This window comes from Vespula pensylvanica, chromosome 11, assembly GCF_014466175.1.
Source record: "Vespula pensylvanica isolate Volc-1 chromosome 11, ASM1446617v1, whole genome shotgun sequence".
NCBI lineage: Eukaryota > Metazoa > Arthropoda > Insecta > Hymenoptera > Vespidae > Vespula > Vespula pensylvanica.
In genome coordinates this window covers 4,286,040-4,302,082 of record NC_057695.1, presented here as the reverse complement: position 1 = coordinate 4,302,082, position 16,043 = coordinate 4,286,040, and the positions used below count along the sequence as shown (strand labels likewise).

At 33.4% G+C, this 16,043-nt stretch overlaps 1 protein-coding gene across 1 annotated transcript; it reads right to left on the bottom strand.

Moving 5' to 3' along the window:
- Nucleotides 1-264: 264 nt before the first annotated feature.
- On the bottom strand, nt 265-15,656 carry LOC122632795 (ATP-binding cassette sub-family G member 4). The gene is made up of 12 exons (XM_043819987.1): nt 14,781-15,656; nt 10,154-10,320; nt 6,382-6,614; nt 4,515-4,632; nt 3,842-4,031; nt 3,119-3,326; nt 2,767-2,943; nt 2,233-2,600; nt 1,967-2,135; nt 1,768-1,868; nt 1,518-1,673; nt 265-1,435 (listed from the first exon to the last, which is right to left on the bottom strand). Exons 2-12 carry the CDS (start codon nt 10,309-10,311, stop codon nt 1,091-1,093), a joined length of 2,223 nt encoding a protein of 740 aa, XP_043675922.1. The 5' UTR covers nt 10,312-10,320; nt 14,781-15,656; the 3' UTR covers nt 265-1,090.
- Nucleotides 15,657-16,043: the final 387 nt, after the last annotated feature.

The following is a 16,043-nucleotide window of genomic DNA, read 5'->3' as shown; positions in this document are numbered from 1 at the left end:
GACTCTTCGATCGAACGCTGGCCGTTCTTTTGGAATATATTGCAAGTCCGCATGTTTTAGGATATCATTATTACGGGATTCGTTAAAATAGCCTAACTAATGCGCACTCTCTACATTCATCCCTTATAGAAATATCTACGTAATTCTACGCGCTTTTATGATTCATCTTCTGGTTCTCTTCGGTTATATTTCATTGGTAGTAATAATCGACTTTTTCTTTCTCTCTCTTTCTTCTTTCTCTCTCCGTCTCTCTCCCTCCCTCTCTCTCTCTCTCTCTCTCTCTCTCTCTTTTATCTTTATTTCTTTCTCTCTCTTTCTCTGATAGTTCCGTAATAATTCGATGAAATTTTAATTAGGCTTCATACTTTAATTGTCCTGCCTATGAACTCTTTAGCTGCTAAATTTCGGTAATAATCGAAACTACAATTTTCTTCTATGCTTCTCTGTTTGTCTGCTGTCTGTATCTTTGTGTTTGTGTTTATATGTGTATAATAAGAGTCAGTGATGTGTATAGTTTTACCGATCTCTAGAAAGTCAAATTATAAAAGTCGGATAATATCAAAAGCACAAGGAAACACAGTATGTGTGTGTGTGTACGTGTATGTATGTTATATTAACAGAGCGAACGATGGTTTCCTTTTTTTTTTTTCTTTTTTATCACTTACTTCCATGATTCATTTTCCAACGCCAGAAACCTTGTGGGAGATCTCTTTTCTTATTATAAAAATGCTAATGACAATATCATTGGATCGCTTATGGAAAAAGTGTCTGGCATTGGAAAATCCGATCCAGTCTCGATCGAAGCTCTTCTCCGTGGAAGTAAAAACGCGTCGAAGGAGCTTACTTCTTTTTCTTTCTTTTTATTTTGTTTCTCTCTCTTTCTTTCTTTCTTCTTTCTTTCTTTCTTTCTGAAAAAAGTCAGGCAAGTTTGTTGGGCCACGAAGAACCATACCTTTGACCGTCGTGCTTTCGTTTTTCTCTTTCTTTCTTTTTCTCTTTTTCTTTCTCTTTCATTTTCTCTTCATTTTCTTTGTTCTTTCATGTTATTGTCTGCCATCGCCATTGGAGCATCGACGTCGTCGAATCGGTTTCAACGAAGAGATCGAAGTTTCAGCCTTAAGACGAAATAGGCGACGACTCTTAGACCGAGTAAGAAACCAACAAGGGCGACAACGTCTACCCAATAAACGGTGTTCTCCATCGACATCTCCTCTAGAAATTTTGTCGGGCTCTTGAAATGGCAGTATGCATCGGAACACTTTAGCTTTGCACGATTGTAGCCGTAAACGGATATCATGGCACCCTCGAAGCCGTATCTGATGTAACTCACGTAAGAAAGGAACCTTAGATATGATGGTATCGCGTTAAAATTTACGAAGAAACCGGAGAATAGGACGATCGGAACCGACGATACCGGACCGATGAAAACCCCACTCTAAAAATAATCAAAAATCTTTTGTACCTTTGTATCTTTGTATCTCGATACGTTTCGATGTAAGATTACAAATAAAGCTTACCTCGACGCTCATTGCAGCACCTATTAACAAACCGATTGATTGTGATACCAATGACGTTAACACGCATATATTTAGATACATGAGAAACCTCTCAGTCTCCAATGGTTGCGAAGTCATAAAGTAGACGATCATAACATAAGCTATGGAATAGATTATCTGTAAAATAAAAATAAAAAGAAGGATGAATAATACGATGTACGTTACGTTATCGACGATCGATTTTAATTAATTAATTAATTGTATTATATACCTGAAAGGGCAAGTCGGCTAGAGTTCTAGCAAAGTAGAAAGCTTTTAACGAGTACCAATAATTTAAATGTTCTCTCACGAACACTGCCATCTCTGTGGGAACTGAAATGATGATAGAAACATTGTAAGAGAAAACAATACTTGGATGAGTTATTAACCTGAGTAATTTTCTAACCAATCATGAATAATATTCAACTTACACGTGAGTATGGTAGGCATCATAGCAGTGAACATAAGAAACATCACCGTGAAGAAGACGCATCCGGCATTACTCATTACTTTCGAGGCCTCGTTACCGATGTCATAATAAATAGCACCGATGAGAAAACCAACGATTATGTGAGAAATCAGCCTTGTTCTCGTTAATGTCTGAAGGTTCGAAAGAGAAAGAGAGAGAAAAAGAAAGAGATTAGTATTTCATCGAAGACAAAAGAAAAGAAAGACAAAAGATTGAGACGAGTCTAACCATGTCTCTTAACTGCGAAAGGAAGGTTCTTTTAAGGAGAATCCAAAATTGCACCCATCCATTGGTCGGGAAGCCAACTTTTTGCTCTATACTTTCGGCACTGTCGAGCAAAGAAGTCGTGCAAGAAATCGGCATATTGATGACCGTACCATCAGCGGCTGGTTTTGCAACACCATTTGGTATTAAGCTACCAGCTTCTGGTTTGGTTTGTTCTTGAGTAGGTGATTGCTTTGCGATATCGTTCGAAACCGTTTGACTCGCCGCTATCGCAGCTTGATGATGTTGATAATTGTTGCATTTGCCATTATTCACAGCCATTACCAATTTGTGAACGCACTCACCGTGTTCCCCGCATGCAACTTCCATCACTAAAAAAAAGAAAAGAAAAGAAGGTTGTTTTTTCTCACTTGTTGTTTGCTTTCGTTATCGTTACCTCGTGATTAGAAACAGGTGTTATATTATCTAATTGTCTGATCTGTTATGTTATCTAATGTCTTGTACAAGTGAAATATAAATTAAAAGGAAATATTTTACCGTAATCTGCAGGATTGTGATAACTTGGACAATCGAGACCCATCGACGATAAAAATGGTACGAGACCACCTACGTTCCCTTGATATATACATTGCCCTTCGGCTAGTAAATACAAATGATCGAACATCTCGAACAGCCTTGCACTTGGCTGATGTATCGTACATATGATCGTTCTTCCTAAAATAAAAATATTCCTAGTTTTTATTCCTGATTTTTATTCGATGTCCATGCATTTCTTAAACGTATAAACATTTCGTATCTGATTGAATTTAATATCCATTCAGATATGATAAATTTTCTTCTCTGATATTTTTTTCTTTCTTTTTTTTTTTTTTTTTTTTTTTTTACGAACCTCCTCGACTCAAGGATTTGAGTAGATTCAAACATTGGAAGCAGGAGGAGCTGTCTAAGCCAGAAGTGGGCTCGTCAAAGAACATAACCGGAGGGTTATTGACGAGCTCCAAAGCAATTGACAGTCTCTTTCTTTGTCCGCCGCTAAGGTTATGAGTTTGAGTATTGCTGGCGTCGCTTAATCCAAGAGTCTCGATAATTTCTTCGATCTGTGAAATTTTTTTTTTTTTCTTTTTTTTTTAATACTACTTATAGAAGAAATTTACCAACAAAAACGACAAAGCAAAATGAAAATTATCTTATGCGATAGTACAATAATGCGTCAATAATTATCGCTGATATCGAAATAAATTTTATCGACTTCCGAATACACATACATATACACGCGTGTATCCAAATGCTTACCGTAATATCGTGGTTGTAAGAAAAAAATGTTGCGTGTCTGTATTTTGAAAAAGATATATAATTTCTCAGGGATTTACGATTTATTATATAGAAAATTTCAGTCAGAAAGGAAGAAGGATGCATTGAAACAAGTATACGTTTGTATCGTAATAAGAAAACACGGTGAATATATTGTTAATAAAAGGAATTGGTGTTCAAACTCGACAATGTCGCGAAAGTGAAAGCATGCGATACGCTACGTTTCTCCTTAAAACCACAACATTTAATTCGCCTTACTCGTTCTCTTTCAAAAAGAATTATTAATACATAGTGATCTTACCACAACTTTTTTTGCCGTTGCACTGATGTCTTTGCCTAATTTTAAATTCGCAGACACTGTCATGGCCTCGTGAACAGTCAAATGTGGAAGCAATCGATCATCCTGCATAATGTAACAGGACATCTTTCGAAATCTTCGAAGATTTCTATCCTTTCCATTTATCAATACCGATCCGCTCAGATGAGACGTTCTAAAAATATATAATAAAAAGGAATCAATAATAAATAGATGAAAATTATATGTATATACATACATACATATGTGTGTGTGTGTGTAATGTAAAATAAGAGGTAAAATTAAGGAAGTTGCTTGTTTCATTTCAAAGCAATATTATTCATTTATCTTTCATCGAACGATCTTCATCTAATACAATCATATTGCGTGCATGTGTGCATGTTTGTATGTGCGTTTGTGTTTGTGTCAGCTGAGGTACTCGAGAGTAAAGATAAGCTTGTCAGTCAACACTAGAAGATGGTATTTTTATCAAACGACGAAGCATGGATATAAAGGGTTCTGCCCTTCGATAAATACGTTCTCATAATTATCCGGCCAACCATGTAAGCCGTTTATCACATTACGTTGCGTCCAGACAGAAGGTCATCGTCCTTCGCGAGGATCGAAGAAAATCTCGCTAAAGATTTTTTTTTAACAAAGATAAAATCATGCTGCTTACTTGTAACCAGCCAGAACGTTCATCAGAGTACTCTTTCCGGCACCCGAAGGACCCATAATGGCCGTCAATTCGCCGGATCTGAATTTTCCGTTTACACATTTTAAAATCGTCTTGTAACCTATAAAAAAGAAAACCATAAATAAACGATTTTAATATTTTTTATTGATAATCGATTTTTTATAAACGAATTTTTTTAATTATTTTTTTTCCTTCTCATATATAAATTGTCTTTTTGTTATTGTTATTATTCGATAGGATCAACGATCTAAAAAGTTTCGAATTTATTATTCCAAAGTTTTCGAACGAAACTCAAAACCGTAAAAATACTTGAACTTTCTTACTTCTTCTTCTTCTTCTTCTTCTTTTTTTTTTAACTCAGTCCCTACTTTCAATACTTGCAATGTTTTTCCTACGAGAAAGAGTAAAAGGATCCTCGTGAGGAAATACTTTACAAGTCAAAGAGATGCCGCTTTGTGATCCTCGATAAAGAGATTAGAATTATGGTGATCGAACAAATTCGATCATCCTTCAACTTCCGAGATCGATCCATCGAAAATCATGAAGTTCGGAAAAGGGAGGATATTTTTATTGCTGTATATTTCAAAATGATAAGGATCATATAATACCGTGTATACGTGTATATTAAAAATGTGTGTGTGTAAAACAAAAAAAAATATATTTTTGTATATACATAGTCAAATTTCTGGATGACCTCTTTTACGACGAGTACGGTTGCACTCGGTAGTGTATCTGCGCCGAAACCGGAACCAGCCGGTACATTACTATCGATTCTTTCGGGCTAGGTCGTTCACATACGTTGGCCCAACGTAAAACCTATTCGAGTTATTCGCATCGTCAAATTTTCTCTTTTTATTTAACTCGATCTTAAGTCAAGATAATCGTCAATTAACAAGACGATGAGCAAGACAATAGTTTCGTATCATAGCGAATAATAATTTTTAATAAAACCTTTTTTGTTTTTGTTTTTTTATTCATTTCACGTATAGAATGATAGTATCGTAAATTTTTCAACTCGAGATTTCTTCGACGATCGATGAAATAACAATCAACGATTATTATTCACTTAACGTAACTCGTTTCCCCATCTTTAACTTTAAGATCTTAAACTCACGTAAATCTATTTTTCTCACGTATTGATGTAACAATAATGTTAAAAAAGATAATTTTGCGAAATTACGATTTTCACGATAATAATAATAGTTATTGATTATGAACGATAAAAAATATATTATTACCAACAGCAATATCGTTCATTTATTCTATCAAGACACATTGACTCAATTCAAAGTTATTGTAATTAATGGCCACAATTACTTTGATGAATTTAATAGAGCAATCATGGGGAAGAGAGCTATATATATATATAATGCTTTATACACGTAATTCCGACACGTCCACTTTACAACGAAACAGATAAAACAATTACAACGAAATAAATAAATAAAAAAAAAAGAAAGAAAAAGGAAAAAAAAAGAAAAGAAAAAACAAGAGAAAGAAAGAAAGAAAGAAAAAGGAAGAGAGTGAGAGCGAGATAAATGTCGCCATAAAACGTGTACGTTGTAATCACGAACGAAGAAAACTCTTTTGGAATGATCCTTTTACGACAAAGCACATTAAATGAATCATCTTGTCGTTGGACAAAAAAGAAAAAAAGAAAAAAGAAAGAAGATAAAAAAATGCGAATTAATTAGATTCAAACTTGTTTCTTGTTCGAACGTTAACGACTGCGTTGTCTCTTAAGTGCTAAGACTTTGTTAAGAGAAAAAAAGAAAGAAAAAGTAAAAGAAAAAAAGAAACAAGGAAAAAACGAAAGAAACGAAAAAAAAAAAGGGAGATATAAAATCACCTCGTTTTCTGCCCTCGGAAACGCTGTAGGCAAGATTTTTAAACTCGACGTCGACCGGTGGCCTTTTTGGTAGATGCGTCAGTGAAACCGCCGGCCTTTTGTTTCCTTGTCCAGGACTGGCGCCGCTATGATTTGGAACTTTCCTTGCAAGCACTCCTCCGGTGCAAGCTGTGCCTGCGGACCCGTTTGATGTGACACCGTTGCAACTGCACTGAAGATTGTTCTGCGAGCCTCTAAAAAGTGAACGAAGAGAGAAGAAATAGAAAAGAGTCAAATAAATTTCATCTGTGAATATATTTAAAAAATTAACATACATCATCACCTTATATAGATCATCTAATACACGATCATTCAAACTTGAATCTTTTAAATATTTAAACAAAAATAAAAATTCGTTAGTTTCGAATAAATAGATTTCCTTTCGCTTATCTCTGATCGTTGAAATCATTTCGATCTATTATTAGAATTAAAATATTATCGTTAATATGTTTTATTCGAGTGGACGATAGTATTAGATAATCCAATAAGATCGATAAACGCCATAGTAACGGATTTACGCAGAAACGATAGGGGAAGTTACTTCGGGCCCTGAATAAGACAATGATCCCTATACGATGATATAAATTTATATTATCTCGTGGATTTAATTTAATATCTAATAGATAAATGGTATATAATTTTTATTTCCATATTTTCGACAATATGATCGAATTTGGCCAATTTATAATATTTCTCACGTCATTCATTTACATTAATAATTAAAGCGAGAAAATATATATTGTGTTGTATGGGTATATATATATATATATATATATATATATATATAACGCCTCAGGTTCATTGAAGGCTAAATCCGTCAGTGAAATCGTCTGCTTATCTAATTCATGAGAAGATTTATTAGAATTTATAGTTGCTTATAAATCTTCTTGATTTACGATGAAGTATAAATAAATTGTGATGAACTTTAGAATCATTTTTTTTTTTTTTTTAAATAAATTGAGATCTATAAAAACAAAAGAAGAAGCTCTCAAAGAAAAATATTATTACGAATGATGTTCTTGCTTCCGCCTGCACGATCTTTTAAATTTTTAGAATACATAGACAATGTAAATGATCTTATGCAATAGCATGGGCAGTCTCTGAGGAAATGAGTAGCATACAACGAATAATAACATTTTTGCTTGATAACGATTCGTGTTTATCTTCTTCATGAACTACGATTAAAACTTTAATATCTTCACTTTATACTTCTTACTTTATAAAAAGCATCTATTTTAAATGATAAAAAATTTGAGGTAATCCGACAAAGAAAAGGAAGAAAAATAAATGAAAATATTCAGTCGTGTCATTAAAATTAAATGCATATCTTTCGTATGAGATTAAAAATGTTATATCACGTTGTAATTTTGTATCGTTTATATAAATGGATTTTTCATTATAATACAAGTACGATCGATTGCACAAAACGATCTCGATCGCCGTTACCGAGCGAATTATATTATTACGAGGAAACGAAAAAAGTGATAGTTAATGAAGCCAATTCTGATACATTTTTTTTCTTTTCTTCCTTCTTCTTTTTTTTTTATTCTTTATTTCATTTTTCTTTTCTTTTCTTTTTTTTTTTTTTTTTTTTTGATTTTTTCTTTTTAACTCGTTCGAGTAATTTTCTCATTGGGAAAAAACGATGAGGATGAAACATATTTTTTTATCTGCACGAAGATTCGATACACATCTACGATATTTCGCGAGATATAAATTAATACGTTCGAAATATCTATCATGATTTTTGATTTAAATTAAGATCAAAGGAAAAGAAGAAGAAAATTTTGCATTTGCAATAAATTCGAGAAAAAAAAGCATCTTCGATATATAAATACAATATAGAATTAATTCTCTTACATATACAATTATTGATCATCCATGACCGAGCTCACAAATGGAAAGTATAAATAATACTTTACAAAGCATTGCTCGTCGAGTGCATTGATCGTAAATTACGATAGATTAACGACAACGTCGATTGGTAGTCTTTGATAAGTCGAAATGAAATTTAGTTGGCAAAGGTTAACTAAGAGATTAATAATTGAAATCTCGGGATTGGTATCGTGTGAAAAGAATAAATGAAAAATTTAATCGTCCTCTCCAAAGGATTTGTAACAATTTATTTATAACAATTTTATTTAACAACAAACATCGATAAAATGTAACGAACGTCGAGTTCTCTCCCATTTTCAGGCGAATTAATTCATTCATAAATATTCAAAAAAAAAAAAAAAGAAAAAAGAAAGAAAGAAAGAAAAAAGACAAAACAGTCGTTGCTAAAAATCGTAGGATTATTTATCAGGATCGTATACCCGTGTTCTTGTGCAATGCCAAACAAGATAAAATAATCGAGTTTCCTTGGCAAGCACAGAGGAGCCCAACAAGGAGTATTATAAGTATTAGTTTCGGATAGTGTGTCCATCAACGAGAAGGGGAATCGATCGAACCATGGAGACCTTGAAATCCCTTTCGGACGTTTTCGAGGGAAAGGTTCGCGTGTCGGAAGGAGATCTTGGCTTGTCCTTCATTCATAGATTCTCTCAGAGGATTGGATAAAGCGGATATTTGAAAACGATTCCACCCATCTAACCACCCACCTACCCACCCTCTACCTACCCCCAACTCTCCCTGCTCATCTCCCTTTCCCTCTTTTCTATCGTTTGTGAACTCTCTACTTCGACATATGAGATGGAAAAGAACAGAGAAAAACGTCGATAGAAAAGGGATATATAGCGAAAACATATAAAAGAGTATTGTGTTCGCAAAAGATAGAAAAATTTCAACGATAGAAAATGGTATCTTTCTTAGGAATGAGTTTAGATAGAAATGTATTAAACGTTTGACCGGCGACATCCTTACCCAGAATGATTTTTCTCTATTTCTTTCTTTTCTTTAACGGTTTCCTTTCGATTTACCAAAGAAACGTAGTACTTTAATCGTGAACATTAGAATTGAACATAAGAAGCTTATAAAAGAAAACTTTTGCATGATAGGAATCTAGCTTCAGTTCGTTTACAATAAAAATTCGACTGAACTAAAAGGTAGGAGGACAAATTTAGAGGAAGAAAGAAAGAGAGAGAAGATACGTTTTTTCTCGAATAGCGAATAGAATTTAGGTCAAACGACATTCGATGAAGTAGGCATAGAACGCGAGCAGGGACCAAAAGGTATCCACACACACATCTATTTTCAACATGTCCAAGAAAAAGATCACAAATGTTAACATGGATCGATAGTATTTCGTCATCGTTTTAAATATCCTTCTTTCTCTCGTTAACGTCGAACTCATTTTGTCGATGTGAAAGAAGTTCTAAATTTTTGTTCTCTCTCTTTTTTTTTTTTTTTTTCTTTATAATAACCTGACTAAATAATGTAGTAGTAATGACTCTCCTTAAAATGTTCAGAGTGAGAAGAATGACGTAAGGCAAATATGCTAAACCATTACTGGAGAAGTGCATCAATGAAGTTTTCAAACACGATGCATAGCTTGCATTACGATTCGAGTTCACCGGCATCTCGCCCACGCGTATTTACTTTGAAAAGCACCCTGGAGGTATTCGTATTGATACATCGTACGACATCGATAGACTATATCGCTTACAAATTTGTATTTCTCTTGCAATCGTGGCAATTGAAAGAAAGAAAGAGGAAAAGAAAAAGAAAAAGAAAAGAGAGAGAAGACGAGTGACATGGAAGGGATGAAAGAGGGAAAAAAATAAAATCGACTCACCCAAGGACCGCATTATTGAGGTTCTCCAAGTGTAAAGATGGCGGTGGTGATCTGATTGTCACTTGATGACTTCCACCGGCAATAAATTGTACCTGCTCGTCGCCATTATATCTCGATCCACCTCCTCCACTCAAACTGAGATTCTTCAAATCTGCCATAATCCGATTCTGCTAAAATTAGAGAGAAAATTAATAATTAAAACCTATTTTACTCGTTTCACGCAAGAAATTCTCTCTTTTTCTTAGAGATCATTAGTGAATGTTTGCAAATGATATTTTCGTCGAACGCATAATGAATAATTATCAATAACGTCACTAGATTTTTCGTAATATTGGCTATCGAACTATCTTGAATCTACAATAAATTTAATTATAAAACTTTCTTATCAATTAATTAGGTCAGAGTCTATGTTTTCACGTCTTTGTTAAATGATCTTGACATTTGACCATTTGAAATTTTTAACACAATCGAGGACGTCGTTGAAAAATATATATTTTTAATGTGTTCGACGATTAACAAGGAAAGTCTTTAATTTAATAAAGAAAATTTTTAATAAAGAATTTAATAAAGATGTTAAATCTTTAATAACAATTTAATAAAGAATTCGTAAGAATTTCTATTTTCATGAAATAGAGACGATTTAGTCGCGAGCGGAAGATTAGAAATAGAATTCAGGAAATATCGTACTATCGATTTACTATTGTTAGATGCGAGCTGTTAACGCGAATATAACCACGAATTTATAACGATCTATGCGGCCTTATTGTAGTTAGATTAATTGGATATAAAAAAATGAATACGCGAAGTGAATGATTAATGAATATTATTATTAATTTTGACATATTCGAGCTGACAATCTTAGATTATTTTTCATTCATATAAACGTGAACATATTCTAGAACGAGTCTTTATGATTTACAAGAAGAAAGCCAAGAAAATTGCAATCGTTTGGCACAACACTGTGTTCCAATATAGTGTTTATTATATATATATATATATATATATATATATATATATATATATTCACACAGAAGGTGCGGGTAAAAGAAAGAAAATTTAATTTCACTCAATTCGCATTCATTCTCAAAGTTTTGCTAGAGAACGGTGACGAAGATGATCGTTGGACTAATGCCAGAGAAGCTTGCACACCTTTTTTTTATCGTTCAAAAGGTAGAATCCTTTTTAGTATCGTTTTTGTTACGATCGTTCTGCTTTGTCGATTTATCCAAACGCCATAAAACAAAACAACAATTTCCATTTTTCGCAATGTTCTCGCTAAACTATTGAAAATGAAAAAAAAAAAAGTATTAAAAAGAGGAACAGATCAATATGTTGCACAATATCGATATCGATATTAACGTGGATGTATGTAAATAAAATTGACATAAATTTGAATAAGATGCATCTTCCTTTCTTTTTTTTTCTTTTTTTTCTCTCTCTCTCTCTCTCTCTCTTTCTCTCCCTCCCTCTCTTTCTGAAAGGTTTCTTTTGATTAATTAAAAAAACTTTCACGTCGTCGATCATTACTCATTTCTTTGTAACAATGAAAGGGCAACGTGTTTGAAATCGATCGATTGATAAATCGATCGATCGATCGATCTTTCCTTGAAGACGAGTGCACATGTTGAGAATTGTACCTTTCAATAACGCACACGTGATAAGAATGATACGTGAATGCTACGTGAAATAAAGAAAGAAGACCCTGAGTTTGTTTTCATGACACAATAAAATTTTATCGATAGTTCAAGGTAAGATAATCTTGAATATTAATAATGAAAAAAATTAAAAGTCTAAAAATGTATATACATAAATTAGCATTAAACGTTATCTGTTATATTCCTATTATATCCCGGAATTAAAAGAAATAATAGTTGTATAAAAAGAATTTCTTTCTTTTTATCCTTTTGATTTTCTTTCATAAAGAAAGCTCCCATATTCTACTCGATGCAAATTGTCGAGTCAAGCTAATATACGCTAAAGTTACAACAAGGCAAATTACCGTAGCGGTTTATGAAAATTGACTTGCTCCAGAAATGCTTATCGCAATGATGATACAACATATTTTATGGTGTAAAGTATCGTTGTGCCCATAGTACTTCGTAACTCGGATAATACTAAAAATATATAATAATAAATAATGATGATAATAATAATACAAATAATAATACAGTTGGAAAAAGAGAGTTGGAATTCGAAATCGATAATTTTCTTTTATTTTTACAGACGAGTATATACGTCCGTACGCTCGTGAGTCACTCGATCATCTAACCTATGTAAGTGACCTCGATCGTAGAGTTACAAACAGTTGGGCTTTTATTATCGGTGAAGCAAAAAACTACTACGAGGTTGACCTCTATGAACCCGTGTCTATTAGTTAAATCGACATGTATTGACAAAATGAGACATGACTTGGTACAAAATAAAAATATTCTATTCACAACAAAGTTTTTTGTTTCTCGTACAAGGACATTTTTTCTTTCTTTCTTTCTTTTTTTTTTTTTTTTAATCTCTTCTCCTCTCTTTTTCCATATTCCTTATTAATTACACTATCAACAAATATCAAAATATTCCAACGACGTTCGATTTCGTGGAAATAAAATTCTCTGCATTATTATTTTCGATTAATTATATATTATTAATTATTCCAATTAAGATTTGCTTTTGAAATTTTCCAAATTATTACATATTTTCCATTAAAGAGACGTATAATTGACGGGTGCGTATATGAAGCCACGATATATAATAATTAATAATATATATAATAAATAACCGTGTATGTATGTATATACAAAATTTTAATATATCGAACGATTCACAGTCACAGTTAATAGAAAGGCGTAAATACTTCTCTTGCATACTAAACGTCATGAATACACACATTTCAATTTGTAGCTACTCTTTGATATATATACATATATATATATATATTACATAGAGAGAGAGAGAGAGAGAGAGAGAGAGAGAGAGAGAGAGAGAGAGAGAGAGAGAGAGAATGAAGGGGAAAGAGAACGGAAGAAGAGAGACGCCAAATGCTGGTTTGATTAATTCAGATTGGATTCGTTAACGGCAATAGAGAGATAACGGGTGATACGCGTGCAAAACACGATCCTATTTATGATTTTATAGGCTCAACGATCGATCGGCTTCTTAGCTAAAAGAGTAAGACGAGAATACGTTCATTCGAAGAATACATGTGAAAGAAAAGAAAAGAAACGAGAAAGAGAGAGAAAGATATCAAAGTACGCAGGCGCAACATTAATTCGCGCGTGTGCAATGTGCATTCGAACGAAGAAACAGCATGAGCATTGAATTTAATTAGAGATAGATCTTGGAAAGACGAACCTAATTTTCTACGTTTCAAATTAGATATATATTATATACATGTATATATGTATGTATGCGTGTGTGTACGCGCGCGATGTATGAACTTTCATTTTATCGCTCTTCTGTAATACTCTTATAAGATAATTACATTAGATTAAGTATCTATTATTGATTAAAAACTAATAGGAAATTACAATATCGTTTAAGAAATAATTTATCGACGTTACGAATAATGATGACGTATATTAAGAAAGAAAATTTATCGTTCATGTTATCTGATCATTTTTCTTTTTTTTTTCTGTTTGCCTTTTCACAAAATACCATCAGGCAAAATTAATAAATACGTGCACGAACGTGTTATTAAGAGACACGAATGAAACAAATGGAACTAATGAAGTTTATTTTTAGACAATAACGTTTTGAAAATTCTAACGTTCGATTAATTCAATAAATTACTTAGATTGATATAATGGAAAAAAAAACATCTGTGTACGTTTAATTCCACTCTCGCACGCATCATTTTCAATGCTTGAAAAAAGAAAAAAAAAAAAGAAAGAAAAAACGAAGATTTTTGTCCAAAAACTTTGAAAGATGGTTCGGTCCAGAGACAAGAAAACTAGAAACAAGGACAACCATTATCAACGAAAAGCGTGCTTGTGAGCCTCGACTCGCCACGACCTACATAGAGACCCAGGAGGTGCTTTCGATGCGTCTTGTGGGATTATTTTTAAAACAAAAAAAAAAAGAAAAAGAAAAGAAAAAGAAAGAAACAGAAGTAAAAAGAGAAAAGAATGGTACATAAGAAACACAACGGTACAATTTTACGATCGGAATTACACATCGATAAGAAAATAGTTACGTCGGACCTTTTTCATTATTTCTCGCATAAAATTCAACGAAAATGTTTCGACGTATAAAGTCACTTTGATAACATTATCATGAAATAATTTTTGTAGCCGTCGTTATTCCGATATTAATAACAACTCGTTGAATTTATCCTTTGCGTTCGTTAAGCCGTCGGATTTGGACTATCGACAACGTAATAATTTACTAAAATAATTCTAAATCCAAGAACAATTAGATATTTTTTATTCATCGGTCTTCAAAACAAGTCAAAAAATATAATGCACGTGTGCATACTCGTTCGTTCACTCGCAAAACAGCAAATTCATGTTGATCCGATAATTATACTTTATCGTCGAGTATCACAAATAACGTTAGTCGAGGGAGATGATACTTATAAAGAACGTATTGTCCGAGGTCATGAGGATAAAGGGCGAAGAGTAAAAAATATTCCACTCACCGTAGAACGACGAGCTGATGCTGATGGGTTTGGTGTTTCTCCGTTATATCCGAATTCATAACCCACCGAAGAAAAATCGAAGCATCCTCGGGTTGTTCCTTTTTATTTGGATAATCCCTGCCGACGCAGTAGAAATCCTCCCGTTATTTATTTGTTTTATTTTCTTCTTTCTCACGAACAAACAAACGAGAAAAAAACTTCAACAAAAAAAGAACCAAAAAAAAAAAAAAAAAGAAAAAAGAAATGGACAAGCAGTGATCGAAGGAACACTAATTCGAACTATCACTATAGTGACCGTGGATCCTTCTTTGGCAAAAGATCCTTTTGCTTCTCCGTTACCGATAACGCACCCCACGATTCATGACACTCTTTTTTCGCCCACTTTTCTAATCTTCCTCTTCTTTTTTTATTATCTTTTTTTTCTTTTTTTTTTATCTTTTCTTTTTATTTATTTGCTTTTTTGTTTGTTGGTTTTTTTTTTCTGTCAAACACCCAGATAAAAAGGAAAAGCCCACAGAGTTTGCGTGGGCTTATCGGTTCAAGTACACAGGCACACTTAATATTTTGATGTAAAAATGTTTATGACGGTAGAGTTTAATAAACAGGGATAAGAAATAGAGAATAAGAAAGAGATAGATAGATTGGTAGATAGATAGAGATAGATAGATGGAGAGATAGAAATAGAGAAAGAGAAAAAGAGAAAGAAAGAAAAAACAAAGAGAGAAAAAAGGGACGCAAGGAGAGGCCGATCTAAAAGACGCACCACCAACACTCCGAGAGATCAGCTGTCGAGCTATGCACCACCGTTCGACTCTACCGTCGAAATGAGCCGACCTGTCCGCGTCGAAAGCCAGTAACGTCAACTCTCGCGGGAGCCAGGGCCCCACTCTTTTACTCTTAGCGATCTGTCTCTCTCTCTCTCTCTCTCTCTTTCACCCTCCCACTTCCTCTCTTTCTTTATCACGTTACTCACTTATTTTATTGTTGAGCAACTTGAAACTTGAATTTTCTTGACTCTTCGGCCTTGTACCTTTCGAACCAACGAAGATGGAATACCGTTCTTCTAGATTGTTTTCTTCTCTTAAAAAATAAAAAAAAAAAAAGCATACCATGACAATTCCCTGCTCAAGATTACTCTGGTAGCTTCTCGGAATGTTGTGGACCCGAAGTGTGAGTCATACCCTATGGAGTAGTGAATAGTCTGTTAAAGAAGATCGAACAAAGAGATTGATGCACTTACATTTCGTTTAATCGTGGATTGGT

Bases quoted from the DNA above. Each gene is read 5' to 3' on its own strand.
- LOC122632795 (XM_043819987.1), bottom strand. From the start codon at position 10,311: ATGGCAGATTTGAAGAATCTCAGTTTGAGTGGAGGAGGTGGATCGAGA. The intron at 2,944-3,118 runs GTTCGTAAAAAA...TTTTTATTTTAG, and splicing joins CAAATCCTTGAGTCGAGGAG to GAAGAACGATCATATGTACG. The intron at 1,436-1,517 runs GTAAGCTTTATT...GATTATTTTTAG, and splicing joins GTGCTGCAATGAGCGTCGAG to AGTGGGGTTTTCATCGGTCC.